Source organism: Lepisosteus oculatus, chromosome 5, assembly GCF_040954835.1.
Source record: "Lepisosteus oculatus isolate fLepOcu1 chromosome 5, fLepOcu1.hap2, whole genome shotgun sequence".
In the NCBI taxonomy this organism is placed as follows: Eukaryota; Metazoa; Chordata; class Actinopteri; order Semionotiformes; family Lepisosteidae; genus Lepisosteus; species Lepisosteus oculatus.
The window spans coordinates 56,830,931-56,848,617 of NC_090700.1; the positions used below are offsets into that span (position 1 = coordinate 56,830,931).

General features: G+C 38.6%; 2 protein-coding genes across 4 annotated transcripts in view; one reads left to right on the forward strand and one right to left on the reverse strand.

Annotated features, from left to right (window-relative positions):
- Positions 1–3,022, forward strand: part of LOC107076920 (golgin subfamily A member 6-like protein 22) — a 53,067-nt gene extending 50,045 nt beyond the window's left edge. For both annotated transcript variants that reach the window (XM_069190700.1, XM_069190699.1), the window contains one exon: positions 641–3,022. In XM_069190700.1, coding sequence (XP_069046801.1) covers positions 641–1,134 — 494 coding nt within the window. In that variant the 3' untranslated portion in view covers positions 1,135–3,022. The remainder of the gene's footprint in view (positions 1–640) is intronic.
- A 1,296-nt stretch (positions 3,023–4,318) lies between these two features.
- Positions 4,319–17,687, reverse strand: part of LOC107076919 (synaptotagmin-5) — a 29,411-nt gene continuing 16,042 nt past the window's right edge. For both annotated transcript variants that reach the window (XM_015343386.2, XM_015343387.2), the window contains exons 2-5: positions 13,964–14,976; positions 9,753–9,921; positions 8,444–8,610; positions 4,319–7,472 (exon numbers count right to left, since the gene is read on the reverse strand). In XM_015343386.2, the coding sequence (XP_015198872.2) occupies positions 7,323–7,472; positions 8,444–8,610; positions 9,753–9,921; positions 13,964–14,976 (1,499 nt within the window). In that variant the 3' untranslated portion in view covers positions 4,319–7,322. The remainder of the gene's footprint in view (positions 7,473–8,443; positions 8,611–9,752; positions 9,922–13,963; positions 14,977–17,687) is intronic.

Genomic DNA, 17,687 nt, shown 5'->3' on the forward strand with positions numbered 1-17,687 from the left:
ACATGCATCTCTTACTGTACTTTCATGACTATTAAGATAGCAATAAGGACTAGTAGGTAGAGACTCAAATCCAGGTGGGATACTGCTGTTGTACAGGGTGCTTGACTCCAGATTGCCTCACTGAGTGCCCTTCTCTTTGAGGATCTCTATGTTGTAGGTGCACATGATACTTTGTGTTCAACACTGCATTAATGCTGCTCATTCATGCCTTTATACTATTGCTAGACTAGTGAGTTCAGATATTCTGTACAGTGTATTTGCAGTGGGCTCAAGGCCATTGTGGGGCACACATACAAATACTTTATATACACACAGTCACACCTGAGCCATTTCTTACAGATGCTAATTAACCTAGCCGCATGTCTTTGGAGTTTGGGAAGTAACCGGAACACCATGTGAAAACCAAAATATATTGTGAAAAATCTATTTCCATATTTGCTGGAAAATATACTGTATTATTTCCTTACTTAAGTTAGTGTAAGGACATTTACAAGTGCAAATAAGAACTTTTAGAGCTTCTACTGCATGCTTTCACACCTTAATACTAGACTAGTAACTTAAGACTTGACCTTGCTTAATACTAGACTAGTGAGTTCAGGTGTTACAGAAACAACAGTGAATATCTTTTTTTTTACTCCAGCCAAGCTGAGATTCCAACAGCAGATCCAGGGCCTGCGGGCTTCTGGCCCACAATGGAGAGACAAAAGCTTGGTGCAGGGAGTGCCCTGGCTGTCTGAAGACCCTATTGAAGGAGAACACCAAGGCAGAAGTGCAACGTCCTCTCCTAGCAGAGATGGGACATTTCTGGCCAGGCAGGTGGAAGTCCTAGATTTCCCTGGGGAGGAGCCAGGAGAGCATGAGACTGTCAGGGACACACGGCCAGGCTCCTGGAGCTCAAGTTCTCCTGTCCCGCTTAACGCCGGCGTGCTGCCCCGAACCCCCAACGAGCTCAGCGTTCCCACTACTCCTGCAAAGCCCTTTTCTAGCAGGTGCTCCCCAGACCTCTCCCCCCTGACACCCCGAAGCTGGGCCAGCTCCCAGGAGTCGCTCGCGGACAAACCCACCCTGCTGCTGTCCCCCCAGCCCTTCCGCTCCCAGACCCTCAAGAACAGCCTCAGGTCTGGGGAGAAGTAGCGGAACACCACTCGTGGCCTGAATGCAGCAACGCAGTGAAGGATGCTGGCTTCTGCTCTGATTGGTCACGGTGGTGGAAAGCAGTTCCCCTGATTTCTGATTTAGTACACGAAACATTCTGTGAGAGGTTGAAGGATATTTTTCAATAATGTTGTCGTATGCTTGACTTTTTACCTGTCCTAGCACTAAAGGCATCACTGTTCTAAGACAGTGTTCTATGTATGGTTTCTAAGTTAGCTGCTTGAAATGTGAAATTTAAAAATACAAAATGACTTCAATCTATTTTTTGAGAGTGACAGATTACTCATTTTTGTGTCTGACCTAGATTTTTCTGTGATCTCTTTTTTCCCAAAAGAGAGATGTGCTTTACAATAGATTTATTTTTTAACTGAGGATTTATTCATATTATTCATACTACAGTATTTCTTACTGTAATTGTACTGTATATAATCCAGATATAGTTCCAGTAATGTTAATGATGATTTACCATTCTTTTCTTGATGTAAATTGCAGTATGAGGATGTCTCAACATTACAATTTTTTCTAAACATAACTGGTGTTTATTTAAATTTTTGTTTTTTAATTTTTTACTTATGTTTTGTTAATACTGTAATACTGTAAGTACCTTAATGTACCTTAATGTCAGGTATGATTTTAAGAAGTGTTTATGTAGGGACAATGCTAGTAGTCCATTTTCATTGTCAGACGTAATAGCTGGCTAGTGTTTCAGAAGCAGTTTGCTAAGCGAGGCTGGGTACTTTGAAAAGAAGTATTCAGCTTTTAAATCCATGTATTATTTGCATTGATGTGTTGAAAGTGGAGAAAGACCTCCAAAATCATAAATTAAATTAAATAAAGTTAAGAACTTAAGAAGTCGTGCATTTAGTAGTATTGTGGGCCTTCAATACATTGTATCAGGGAAAGTGATAAAAAAGATCAATTTCAACATGGAACAATGTAAAGGTTAATTCCGTGCTGAAGAGCAGAAAGAAGCAAGCATTGGCTGTCAGGAGCAAGGGAGAGGGTGTGAGGAGGCAGGCATACGAAGCACAGGAGACATAGGACAAAGCAGATAAGAATGGGCACACGGGTGAGAAAGTTTGTTCAAATGAAGGGTGGTCTGTGGGAGAGAAGGGAGGATTTGCTGCTGAAACTAGTCAAACTTCTACATTTAAAAATGTATCATATTTCAGTTACAAATAAGGTAAAATAGATTTCCACATAATGTATTAGTGGAAATCTGCTGATAAGACACTACATTTGGAATGACCTGAATTTTACTACTCAAGCAGCAAAGTACAAAACTGCTTCTTATTGTACTGATCTCTGTATTTATGTTTGAAAATTTCTTAGTACAAAAGTGTGTGATTAGATGTTATTTACAGTATGTTAGTATTGTATAAGTCTCTACAAGGTGTACAGTACGTGCTGATGCCTACACACAGTGTCAACTCTTGATTACTACTAAATAAGGTTCTGATAACCCTTTATTTCTAATTTATATGAAATATACTGCAGTGAACTAATGCTTGCGATTCTGCAATGAGATTTGATGTTTTTGATCCTTTTATTCAGGTAAATTTGAACTGCAGTAGCCCTATGGATTTAAAGAGTTTCATGGCCATTTGACTCAAGGCTTGCAGTATATACTGTAGATATGACTTATTCAAACAACAGTGCCATTTGATCTAGTCATTTGCATGGAAACATTTTTAGCCTTTTTTCTATAATTCACAAATGCTGAAAAATGCCATAAATAAAATACAAATATTCAATATATGATTTTAAAAATGCAACATTTACAGTATAATTGCCTTCTGTATTAAGGTGAAAGTTCATGTGACTGAGTAATAATGCGAATGATCCAAATTAAATGTGCTGAATTGATTATATTCTTTCTTGGTTATCATTTAATCAAGAATTAAGCCATTTCTCAGTGAAGATGTGAACAAGGCTGCTTACCTGCAGGAGGAAAGTGCATGGTGAAGAAATAAGGGTGAGTGAATAACTGCGCCCATTAGAAATACAGCCCCACAAGCCTAGAGCTTCTGAACACGCTGACTCATTGCATCAGCTTGGCAGCGTTTGATCATTGAAACGTTCTTCCTGTGTGTCCTGTATAAAATTGTCAAAGAAAACTCCTTTTACAATAACACTTTTCAAAGTTTTGACTTTACAAATGAAGGTTATGAATTTTACTTACTGTGGCAACGCATCCCACTACACACAAAACATGATCTACAGTATGATGTCTTTTTGTAATGTGCTATTTATGTCTATCTTCTCTTCTGGAAATCAAGTGAAAGTCTTGTTTCCTGAAATTAATTTTGTCATCATTCTTTGTGTCTAATAATTGGATTCTCCACACTCAAGACTTTTAATAAACATTTGCTAGATTTAATTTTGAACACCCCATCACGTTTTTGTTTCTGATAAAGATACAGCCTCCTAAATTTTGATTTTAAAACAATAATAAAAAAAGTTTGAGTTGCTGCATTTTAAAAATAATACATATTTCAAAACCCACACTATACCCCAATTTAAGAACCATTTTTGCATTCATGCATTTTTTAAAGAAATGTCCTTCCTATCAAGGTTTAAAGTTATTTATCTAGTGTCAAGTCAGACACAGAAACCACTTCTGTTTTCTGCTTCAACATTTTGAATACTTTTCCTATAATGGTAATGCAACTCTCTACACTCACTTGAAAAATATTAATTTAAATTTACTGTATAGCCATAATGTCAATTCTCATAAATTATTCTTAAGATCAATAATACAATTGTTTCAGGGCACTAAAAGAAAATGCATTAAGGGCGGACAAGAAAGCCAGAACTGTATTGGATACCAGGTAACATGACACCGAAAACATTCTTTTTTTAACAAAACCCATTAATCCTGGATGATGATGCTGTCATGTCTGGAGGATGAGCTGTGGTTTTGGTGTTAATGTACAAAAAAAAACCTAACTAATTCTTGATGCTTATCTTTAACAAACTACAATATCTATTTTCTGCTTCTCACGGTTTAATCATACCAGCATATGAATGTCTCCCACCATGGTTTATTAATATGATCCACATATGAGGGAACCTCCAGCCAATAAACACTAATAACTGGGAAATTAAGAATTTGCATTTGTGAATATGCTGAAGGCAGAAATAAACAAATAAACACAGTAAGGAGTGAGGAACCTTAGGATATGTTTATTAACATCACTGAATAGTCCTTCACAGAGGTATTAGTTCCCAAAAGATCTTCAGCTCCTCTTCTCACATGGAAGAGCTGGAATAGACAAACTCCCGATGAACTTACAAATTCTCAACTTGTCTTCCTTACAAGAGGAAACTTTCCTCTCATTCCCTAGAACCCCTAGGACACTCCACAGGGCTCACCCTTCCCTATACTGGAAGGTACAGTACTTGTTCCTCCATCTCTTCAGATACCTACTGGCACACCTCACCCTCTGGTACCCACTTTCCAACTAATTTACTACTCTATAAAGACCACAGAGAATTCAGGTTAATCTAGGAATACAGTAAACTAGAAAACAAATGCTAAATTCTCTCTGGATCCATCTGTCTTTTATAAAGCCAATCCATACCAAAAAAAAATATCTTTGCAAGTCTTCATTGTCTTTTTCTAACCTTTAAAGCCTAAACTGAGCCTACAAATGCCAGCTGGCTGTTCATGTTAAAACAGAAGTTAAATACTCCTGCGCAATCTAAACTCACTGCAACTCAGGGCTCAACTTTAACACTCTCCCTCCCTGAACAGCAGGCCCTTAAACACACTGCCCCTGACTGCTGTTATAGTGACTGCTGCTACTCCTGAAGAATGTCTCAATTTAGCACAGGGGCAATCAGATCATCCCTTTTCTGCCTCTGGAATTCCATCCCACAGGAGTCCAATTAGTCAATCAAGGCAGGTGCATCTAATTTACTGCAGAGAAGGAAGAGGCTTTGACTAAGCTTCAGCGTGCTCCATCTCATGTTTGTATGGATTCAACACACCAACTTTCCCTCGGTGGGTAATTGAAAAACGTTTTATGGAACGCATAAACCCTGCCTGCCACCCCTGTCTTAAATGAAGACAACTAAAGAGACCAAATGGCAATTTGTATTGTATTTAATGCCCATCATAAAACAGGATAATAGATAATTGATGACCTCTATGATACAGGAAAGGTAAACATTTTGTGTATCATAAACAGAAAAAGGTTTCTATAGTAGCTACAGATCCCGTTCACAATTAAACTCCATGGAGAATGACTAATAGATTGCTGACTCACAAAGTATGAACAGAAATACAGACCTGTCAAACACAAAAAGCACAAGGAAAATAAACATTTCTTAAATATTACAAAAAAGCAATTGAGGGATGTTTATTGTACCTACTAGGGATAAATCACCTTAGTTTCCTGAACAACATATTATATTTTACATTAAACATCCTTCAAGCAAAAATGATAACATCACCACTATCTGCAGAAAAAAGGCATCCATAACTTCACACAAGCTAAATGAAAAAAGGGGTCATATTTGGGTAGGGGTCATATCTAATACACACTCCCACATTACACATATAAATGCAAGCATTTTCATTTTGATTTCTTATAGCTTGAACACTTCAGAGGTAATCCTGTAGATCAATGTGCCTTTGTCTAGACTGAGTGAAGTGTTAATACTACTTCTGTACCATATTAATGGACATGATTGCTCCTCATTTGTGAAGCTTCATCATTTTTGAGTAGCAATCAGCTTCTAAATACACATGCACTGTCCAAACATATATAACAGTGCCAAACATATATAACAGGCCTAAGATGAGTGGATAGATGTACAGTAGTTGACACTTACACATACTGTAGATGTAGGTGTACCTTTGTCGTTCCCAAGGTAGATATCTTAATTATTTGTTGTTATTACATGGTAATTTACATTAAATCTCTGTCAGCTCATAATGCATATCTTTGTCAATTTCACAAAATAACTTTGATAAATTGCTTATTGCAATGGACATTTTGAAATGCTCATCTATTATATTGATTAAGTGTAGTCTTGCTTCCCTGGCTAATGAGCAAAATGACATTGTCCCACAGGTATGGTGGATTGGAACAGGTTTATTCCATGCTGAAAAAAAAGTCACAACATTTCAGCTGTGAAGCCTTCTACAGGTATGTTGGATTGCTTTCTTGACAGCCTAACAAGAGAATGTTGATATACTTGTATATTACTTTTGCTATAGTTCACATTCTTCTTTTAAATAATAATTAATTTTTACCAGTAGTTACTAGTTAGTCCAGATGAGCACCTCATTTGAATCATTCCCAAGTAAGAAAAGCAACAAAAACAAAATCAATGTAGTTTCCTTTAATTAATGCCATTTTTACACCACTTTGGCATGTACTATGAATTTGTGGGCCCTCTGATTGTGGGCCTGACCGGTGTTTCTTCTGTCTTGAAATCAGGAACAGCTTTAGTGCCAGAGGGAAAATTGAATACCATCTCTAAAGCTGTTTAGAACCATGCTATTTGAACTAGGAACAGTCCATCCTTTATTAACAGGGTTTATGTAAGCACCTTGATGTCTGGTCAAAAGGTACTGCAAAAGCTCAGTCTAGCTGCACACTATACATGTAATAAACAACATGACATCATATTCCATTTGGGAATCATTAAAGCAGTGCATAAAACTAATTAAATTACTTTTATATTATATTATTAATTACTTTGACAATGCCAGGAGGACCTTTAAATTGTGGAAAACAAATTTTTGACCACACAATCTATTCAATCCTTTGTTGAGTCTAACTACAAGCATTCCTTCAGGTTAATTCACATATTAATGTGGCATATCCTATTTAAATAATGAAAGTGTTACTTGTCTAAGTCTAATAGATGTGTAATGAAAAAAAATAATTGCTCATTGTTTTATACAGACTTTTTTCATTCAAATTGCTTAACAAACAAACAGTGAACAATCGATCAATGCAGAAAACAAATTAACATTTATCACAAAATAAAACCTCCTTGAGAGAACAGATTTCTGACTTGGTGGCCTTTATTTACAGCCCAGTTTCAACTTTCCCTGTACTCAGTACGCTACACCAACACGGTTCCTAAGCGAGCCGCTCCTTGCTCCTGTGGAATAGTGTCTGTAGGCAGGCCCGGGTCCTGGGAGAGCTCTACAGCCAGTCAGGCTGGATGGCGTGCCATCGGGCCGACTCCACCTGCCCCCTGCTGCACATGTCTTTCCAGTGCACTTGTCCTGCTTCTGGTGCATTCTGGCCAATCAGCACGTGGCCCAGAACGCTACTCTTTGTGTAAATACGCCCCTGTTTGAAAAAGAACATTGCAATGTCCGTTAGGAACGCCTTATTCTGACAATAAAAAACAAAAAGACGATTATCCCATCACCTGTGAAATCTCACTAATGAGGTGATTTAGTGCTTATGCAACAGTCTCTGCAGTAGATTATGGTCAGTCATGATCAATTACTCAAAATGACATCCAAAGTATTTACTTAATATCCAAAACATGGTTTATTCAAAAACCAAAACTAATTGCTAATACGTTCCTTTGGTTTTCACTAGGAGAAGTACTTTACTTGTATTAAAGATACTAAAGCACAAAGTTAATCAAAATGATATGCTATACATTATATGTATCTGTTTACTTTAATTTTAGGAGAGAAAGACAAATTACTCAACTATCACCCATGGCCAATTATACTGTAAATATCATTAACTGTTTCTCAACATATTGCATTGTGTCCTTTAATTCTGCCTTAAGCCACCTTTGAAGCAGCTCACCTGCTCATTTTAACATTGGTTCCCCGATACCCTCATCCTCGGCTAAGCATGGTCAAATAATTTTCTCAAATTGTTCACCTCCTCAAATTCTCAAAACTTTGGAATTTGATACTTCTAAATCTCTGTTAATTTAGGAATTGTAGATGTTCTTGTTGATGTGTGAGCCACAGGATCTTCAGCGTCTTCTATTGAACAAATGTACAAATACTGAATTTGAGCTGGTCTAATTGCATGTACAGTATCCATAGCTATTCTCATGTACAGTAACAATTTTGCAATACTTCACCTTGATTTGCAACTCTCTTATTTCACTTTCTCTTTAACATAATTATATGCCAGAAAATGTCATGCATATACTGTATAACACAAAGCATACTTCGCCTACTTTAGTGAATGGGGTGGTTCACAAATGATTATATTTACAATTGGGTGTTTTAGGATAATGGGATATTAGTGGGTAATTAAAGATTGTCTCTCCTGCTAATACCCCCTACCTGCATGACGACAAACTCCAGGGAGAGGGGCAACTTCTGGATCTCTCCAGGGGGCATGTCAAAGAGGAAAGGAGCATTCCAAACTGCGTTGCATCCGCTGGCCACCTTTGTTTCCTTGGTACCAATCACCTCACCATTCTGCCGCAGATGAATCACCACATAGTGATCTGGGGGCGCGGGGAGAATAGGGATTATAAATAGAAGGTCGTGGGTGAGAGTCCAGTACGGTACAGTTCTTCAATCAGATTACTTCAGTAAAATGCTCATTTATAACTCAGGAGTGCAGATCTGCTCATTAATAAGATACTGTACTTTATTTTCATCTGTATTTTTATAAACCATATTCTGGATGAATGCTAAACTATATCCAAGTAAAGGTCTTTTATGACTTTATCATAAAAAATGTAATGTTTCTCCTCACACCTCTTTTTGTTCTGTTTAAAAACATGGATTGTATGATGTACATTATTGCAGTTTATCATTCTTTTTCTAAAATAATTGGCTTCCAATTAGTCTTATTCAAGTCTGCCAATCTTGTAAATTAATAAATATTCTCAAATACAGTACATTCATACATTCATTCATTCATACAGACATGAGCTAAGAGAATCTAGTAAATTCTGAGGATTCGGGTTTGCAAATCACTTGTGGGATTATATACAGTTACTGTGATTAAAATACACTCATGTTAAAATTGCATGATCCTCTGTAGTCTCCAGAATCTGTAAGCAACCTCTTAATCCTCCTGCTGGACAGCTCTAATTCATCCTGCTGCAAACAACACAATTTTTCCAACCCCTATGCATTACGCTAAGTGCTCCAAGCACAGGAGTTAAATTCATCCATAGCATTACATCCTGTGGAGCCATGTGGTTTTCTAATCAATGCTTCCGACTCCACAATGCCATCCAAGATTTGTGACATTCAGAGTAGCTAATTGTCACTTTGCAAGATACCACACAAACAATACCTCTTTGTCTGTCAATATTTACTATAGCACTGCAAATGCTGACTTGATCCAAGCTACCTCATTTGCATTTAGCCTTCTTTCTTCCTTCTACATTCATACTTTCCAATATAACACCTATCATTACTGACTCAAACACACTACCCAGGTTGTATGAGTTGTTCTACTATGCAGAGAGAGTCATAGCTTTTTTCCAATTAAGAGTTTGAAGGTTTTCCTCTTTGCGAAACATAGGACCCATAGCATTTTCTGAAAAGCTGTACTGTCCTAGACTGGACTGGGGGAAAATGGGAAATGTGATCCTCCTAGTCATAGAGTAAGAGGTGATAGGAACTGCAGTACCTGGTGCCCCTGGCATACGGTTGATCTTGGTCAGGTTCTCTGCTTTACGGACCATCACCTTGATCCGATGAGCCAGTGTCTGATACTGCAGCAGGATGAAAAGCTGGCCTAGGGGTTTAAAGCTTGATGTGGAGCTCCTACGGGTATATGTGTCCTGAGAACTAAGACTCTGAAACACAGAAAAGAAATTGTAACACACACAGGGTCTGTTCCAGTGATATATTAGGCCAGTGATACAGGTATGTGAACAACATCATCTGTTGGGCAGTAATGAAGAGCAATGGTTTTAGTGTTGATGGTTTACAACAATTTAAACTACTGATTTAGTATTTGTCTAGAAACAAGGTAAACAACAAGTAAAAATATGTGCTTTTTAAATAAATTATGTTTACCTTTCTAACATGAAGAGAAAACAAATAATAAATGTTTTCCTACATTAACCTATTAGCTTCTGGTTATCTGAAAGGGGGAATTTCAATTTCTGCAAAACACACAATCAAAGTTGTTTTACAATTATATTATTTTGAGTTTTGGTATAGTTACTGTATACTTTCCAGCTAAAATACACATTTTTGGTATGACAGCTAAATACTGTAAAATCCACAAAGGCTATAGCTGAAAAGATGAGATGATGATGACAGCACACAATGGATTGTAACACTGGAAGATGTTCTAGATTTAGAAGTAAAAGTGACAATTCAGGTGTTGCATAGGGTCACATTGACACAGCTGATTCTTACAATTGCATTAATTGGAGATGTATGGGAGAATGTTAATAAAGGAGTGTTTCAGGACTGTACTGTATGAGCCTCTTGTATTAGCCTGTCTCGAAAAAGACCTAGTCAGAGAAATGAGTACAGTGACTGGGTGTAATCTTGATAGGATGCAGCAGGTGCTGACTTGGGCGATAGTTAGTTGGGTGGAACTAATAAGCTTGAATCAAAGTTTGAGAATTTGTAGTCAAAACCTTTTTTGTTCATGCTTGTAGGAAAAATGTTGCATACTGTACAGCTTTTCATTTAAGAAAAGGGCATTGCCAACGTCAAGACAAGAAGCAATAACCTATTTTATTACTGATGGCCCAAATAAAAAATTGGTTCTCTTGAGAAAATATAAAAATATAAATAGTTTCTACAGTATACTTCACTTTCTTTAACTTAAGTCTTTTGATTTAAGAAGACAATAATCTTTGCAACAACAGTCAGCCCATTTAACCTTTAATAGTAGTTGATCCAAGAGTCTGTAATGACTTGGTTCTCACCTCATTGAATTCCATAAAATATGAGTGTTAACTTGGCAAAACGTATTTATTTCTTCCTAACCTGTAGATTTTTTTTATATGTAAATGTATGGTATCCTTGCAATGGGGTTAGGTGCACCTTGCTGTTAAGCAGTTTCTGTTATCAGCATATTTTTAAAGTTTGCTTTCTAGTTGTCACGATCGCAAACCCCTCCTCTTAAGGGCGCTCCAGACCTTCCTTGTTTTCTCCCATTACCTGCACCTGTTCCCCATTTCCGTTCCCCCTTAAAAGCCAGACGCAGACGCCACTCCTGGTTCCTCATTGAATCCCGTTTCGTGAGAACCTGGGGTTCTTGTTGCGTTTGGCTCCGTTATGGGTTTAACCTTCTGTTCCTGATTCCCCCCACCGGTTCCGACCCGGTTCCTGTTCCTAATCCCCCGGATGGATCGCCTGGCCATGGACTTTTGCCTCCGTTTTTGATTACCCGTTTGGATTTGCTATATGGATTGTGCGCCCCGGACTCACTTCCCCTGGACAGCTGCACCCCTTGGACACGCCCCCTGTCTCCATACCCTCTCCTGCATTACTTGTTCCCCAGTGTTTCCTCACAAATCCGTATCGTGTCGTCTGCATAGGGTCCGGAAAGAACAGTTCGTGACACTAGTGTGGCTATTACTTAAAACATATACAGTGTAGCAAGGTGGGGGAGTTTGTCATGAGCTCCCCAACCTTGTTGTTCATTCATTCAAGATCTCAATATTTACAGTATAATCCACATGCATGTTTGTTTGGAAATAATCTGTTTAATATGTAATAGTGTTGATGTGGACCCATAGCCCTGTCATGTGTGATATGTTGGTATTGTACACCCAGGGATGAACTTGATTAGGGGGAATTCATTGTTGAGTTGACATCTCAGTTATCCCCTTTACAAGAACAGGTTTAATTACCCCAAGGTGTCTTTTCTGGCACTTTTTGTCCATTTGAATTTGGAAAGATTAAGTCCAGTGTTTTTGCATTTTTTAAAATATATTTTGTTTTTCTCTTGACAAACTCTTCATTACAGTAGGGCATACAGTATTATATTAGATGAACAAGCTCTCAACTCATGTTTCACAACCATTCTCCAAGAGTTTTGATGGGACTATAAATGAGAAATAAATAAACATGCCTCCAGAAAGGGGAAAAAAAATCATCAGTCTTTAAGCAGGTACTGAGCTATAAGATTTTCAGGAATTTTCATAAAGGTAAGAAAATTCAGTCAATGTGACTAGATTCCCTTTCTGGGGTAATTGTTTTTAACATTGGAGATGAGCTGCCCTAAGTGTACAGTATCAGTATGTCTAATACCAAGAGTGTAGTGAGTACATAGACAGAAGCATGATAGGTTTACTCCTAATGGACACTAAAAGTAAGAGCAAAGTTAAAGAAACTAAATCTGATTATGAAATCTATTTGAGAATTTTTCATTTTCTCATTTTTCTGCCTATGTACAGTACCAGTAGCTAAAACATCCCTACTCAAAGCTAGCTTATCTGCTCCTTGTTCATTTGGTGCTACCCTCCTCAATGAGGGTACATGAGTACATGGAACCTGGTTTTGTTCTGGTAGATCTAAAGCCTTCTGTTCTCACATGTTAAAAAACCTGGCTAGGTCCCACATGACTACCAGAGACTTCCATTCCATCTCCAATTTGCCTTTTCTTTCAGGTAGTTGGTGGCAGCTCAATTACAACTTCATTTTGCATCCAATAAACTCTTCAAACTTTTTAGGCAGGGATTATACAAGGACACAGTGCTAATGGAGATTTGATGATTTCCAGAACACTTCTGATGGGTCACATGCTGGAATTTAGTGCAGCTTTAAATGCTGTACTGTAGGTCAATCTTAGCACAGTACTAGATCACAATGAAAAGATATATAGCAAGTATCACTGTTTTTTCCCTTGATTGGTTTGTTTTCTAGCTTAAATTAAAATGAGCTTGAATTAAAATGGGATAAACGCTTTCACCAGGAACATAAAGAGACTGAGAATTGTCAAAAGGGATCCATAAATTATGCAAACCAAACTTGTTGGGGATTGCATGAGTTCATTTGTTTGTTGAAGAAAGTGCCAGTTTATTTTGTTCTTGATACCAGGAACCAATCCATACTGTAGATCTTGGTTGTTTGAAATCACGTTGCCTCTTCTACTCAAGGTGTTCCACAGGGATCTGTGCTGATTCCCTTACTATATTTAATATCTACAGGTTGCCTCTTGGTCTTGGAAAAAGCATGTTTTCCATCAGGTCTGGCAAAACTGCATTCATCAGTTAACATAGCATTTCACTCCATTCTCTCTGCAACCACCTCAGATGTTCTCTGGGACACAGAGGGCATCATGTTTGTCTCTCAGATACCCATATTCCTTGTGAATTCTCATGAACAACTTGCAAACAGGCATAAGCCATACACACAAAAAAATTCTCCCCTTTCCACAGTTCCACAGGCTCCTGACGACTTTTCAGTGATGACATGTATTTCTAAAACCAAGCTCTCAGAATGCATTCTTTTTTTCAACAACAGAGGATACCCCATATTATTTCATTATCAGATTTACTGTACATAAGCAATATTGCAGCTTCTGACAGACACGATAAGAGGATCTGACACTAGCTTTTTCAATCCTGAAAGGTGTTGACGAAAAGGTCCAGGGCTTTGATTCCCAGTTGTGAATCTTGACGCTATTTATGTAACTTTTATAAATTATTTTTAATGGCTCTCTATGTATGAGATACAACAAATGCAATCAGCTTTGTCAACGATTTCATATTACTGTGTATTGATGTAAAATCCTAATGCAGTATAATGCAGATACTTTACTGCAATACAAAATTGGTAAAATTATTGAAAGTAGAGACTAGACTAAATTTATTGGAAAGGAAAACAGTCTGCATGCACACAATATATGGAAGAAGTGTTCTTCAATACCTTTTTGAGTTTCCCCTTGGGGAGGGTCAGATCTCGTGCATATCTGACAGGCAGGTCAGGTTCCCAGTCCAAATCCGTACAAGACAGTACCACCTGCCCCAGGAGGGCATCCCGCAGTCCAGGGAAGTCCTTTGAAAAAACCGTGAGCCGGAGAGAGCACTCCTGCAGGTCTTCAACAGATCCCACCTGGAACAGGAAGCTCTCTCCGAATTCAGGGCTTGTGCTACGCCGGCGCACAGATGTCTGAAAAGGTTCAGGACAGCGAGGGAGTAGACTGAGGCATACATAAACACCTCCCAGCTTGCGTGGGGTGCTGGATAAACTTAACACAGTCACTGTCAGGATCCCGTTTGCTGGGGAGAAGTGCAGGCTGAAGTGGAGACGTGGGTGTAGCTTGGGGCTCATCTCAGACAGTTCCTCTGGGAGGGTGTGGGACTGGCGCACGGTGGAGGGTAGCAGGAGCTGGGGTCCTTGACAGGTGAGCTTTGTGCGCTCGTTATAGGTGAAAGTGTCTCCTGTGACAGTGCAGCGCCTCTCTAGAGCCCTCTTGGTCTTGGAGACCAGGCTAAGTTTGGGTATGGCAGGGAGTGAGGCCCTTCCATGGAGACTTGGCTGGCAGGGTGGACTTGTTTCATATGAGGGGCTGCTGAGGCGCCTCGAAGGGAAGGTAGACTTAGTAAGCTCTGAAACGGACCTGGGGCGCTGACTGCTGGATGGCACAATAAAATTGTGCTCTGATGGTGCTGAGCAACTATAGGGCACCTGTGTCGGGTAATCTAGGACATCTCCCTCCAGCTCTTCATATTGCTGCTTGATGGGAGTGGTGTTAGCTTTGGCACTGGAGGCAGGAGAAAGGATGGAAGAAAGGTCCACTGCTACATGATCAGTGGTCTTTGGAGGGGCCTTGTCTTCCTCTGGGAAGGACTTCCTGCGCCTCCAACACAGGATGCAGCCCAAAATAATGCAGAAACAGAAGACAGCAAGGCCCACACCCAGAAGGATCTGCAAGTGCACTGTGCAGGAGTACAAGAAGAGACAATTAGAGGACACATAAACACCAGTGATTCAACATGAGCAAGAAAGAAATTGCCTTCTGTGAAATTAAGCCCTTTTATTAATACAAAAAAAAACATTTCAATTGCATATCTGGCTTCTTTCAAATTGAGTAAGTCTTTGGATACTAAAGATCCTATACTTACAATGCATATTGAGTGATGGAGATTTTAATACTTTATTTTGATTCAAAGGTTTGGATTTTTGTTAGAATGAAAAGCAATATTCAAAACTCATTCAGCAGACCTGGATGAAAGCATACAACATGTGAAAGAGTTTTGTTTTGTCAATAAGAGCTGATTGCCAAATTGCATCATAACTAAGCACTAATCAATCCAAATATAGTGTTTTTAATAAGTTGTAAAGTAAATAATTCATTGCTTTCTGTCTTCCGTACAGTCATGTATTGAGCCTGACAAAGCAAAGACATTAGCTTGTTATTTTTTCTGGATCTTCATTTGAATGCATTATTGAATTATACAGGAAATATTTACAGTATCAAATGAAGAATAATTGACCTGCTTTAGAAACAGTTCATGGCCTGTATTTGATAAAAAACAGATCATCACGTTAGTGTTGCAACAGCCTTCTCTGCTTCTGAACGTTATTTATTTTTATGTTACTCTCAATGAGACCATTGGGAAAAAAAAACACCTTTTCAGAACTACTTTTTAAATATTTTTAGGGTTATTAAAAAATAATATACAATGTTCTTCATAATTACTTATATTTTTGTTGTGCTAAGAGCATAGAGTGCAAATGAGAGGAGGCCACTCAGTCCATTTGGCTTGTTTGGAAGATAGTTTATTGGCTTAAGGATTTCATCCAGCTATTTCATGAAAGATAAGATCACTTTATTGGCCACATACAATTTCTTGTATGAGGAATGTGTCTTTTCACAGACCCCAGCTTGCTCTCCATGAGACACACAGACAGGGAGAGAAGCTGGGGGTCAGAGCGCAGGGTCAGCATGGAGCAGCTGGGGTTTAGGGCCTTTATAAACCTGAAAACCTACTACAGGGAAGAGTGTTAAATGCATGGTTGTGAAAGAAAGGTGATTAAGTTCAAGAAGAGAGCTGCGTCAGCATGCGTAGGCTACAAAGGAGCAAGCAAAGGTTTATTCCCTGCTGAAAAGAGAAGACACCTGAAACTTTGTGTTCCTTTTCTTCTCTTTTCAGCATGGAATAAACCTTTGCTTGTTCCGAAGAAGGACGATTAATGGTTAAATGTGCATCTTGCATTTGTAACTGGTATGATCCCCCCTTATTTTATTTGTAACATCACCCTTGAAACCTAAGCAAATGCAGCATGGGACCCGATCTTTTGGCACGATGGAGTTCACCAGTGTTTAGGGAGTGGCTCTGAGTCTGCAATGAGCCTGAGAGTGCCTGTAATTGAATCGCAGCATTAGCAGAGCAGAGCTGCACCCATCACACATTGTAATGACCAGTCTAGTCAGTGCTTGAAGAACCCTTGGGGGCTAAGTTTGGTATGAAACTAGGTTTTATTCTACACAGATACGATAAAGTCATGCATCAACCCAGAAAATTAAAGGGAGAGGCATTAATGTTACACCTGCAGTGCCCGATGATGCAGTTTAACAGTATTTGGGTTGAATCCTTGGAGGCCCCACAGTACAGTAGTTATTGTTGAGATATTATTCTTTGGTCATTTACTCAAAGAAAGTAAAAAATGTAAGTAAATATGGTTTTAAAGTGAGTCTATTCAAGGACTAAAGTAGAAAAAGTGTCAGTTTTTCTTTTTTACACAAGAAATCGCAAATCTTCACCCTTAAACTCATTCCATTTTCTACTCCCATCATGCACACTCATTAACTGCCAAAAGAATGAGAAACCAGAGATGGATTGACCAATCCCAAATGGATGCACTGTCACCATTATCCTGCCTGGAGGAAATCTGGGAAATTTGGGTCCAGAGTGCAAAGCTAAACTGAGGACTGTAGCAGTACTTTCAGACATTTTCATTAAGCATAAAGTGTAAAAGAACAATATGGTGTAGCTCAGTACTCATCTCTGCCTGAGGGAGGAGGCCTAAAAATGATAGTGATAGGCCTGAGTTAGGAGGTGCAAGTAGGAGTGAGACCTGACTGAGAAAGCCATGTCATGACCTGTACATTAGTCAAACATTTCTCTACCCACTTCTCTTGAGACTGACTTAACTCCAACATTGACTTCTGCATTTCAACAGCAACTTAAGTTGGATGGCAGTCAAGTTGTTTGTCCCTTTGAATGGGAACGGTCCAAGTAAAAATTTTAATTCAGAAGGTTTTCACTTATTAACAGTTTGAAGAGAATCGAAGAACTGTCTGAAAGTACTGAAACAAATGTGCACTTATAAAATATAAAATGTAAAATTCTACAGGGTGTGCTTAATTGATTTGATTTCAGATTTTATATCTTAAAAATTATACCAAAGTTTTAAAACTCTCTGGTCTGAGTCAACTTAAAAGTGTCCTAACTGCTGTCATCACCATTAGGAACAAGTTAAGGCTTATTCAATGCAGAGCAGAGAGCCACAACATGTCAGCTGTGGAGCCTTCTTCAGGTGTCAATCATTAGCATTTGTTCATTTCAGTATTTGGTCCATACTTCCATTATCAGAAAGACATTTATTCCTTGCAAGCATTGAAACAGCCCAGAGGCTATCCTTG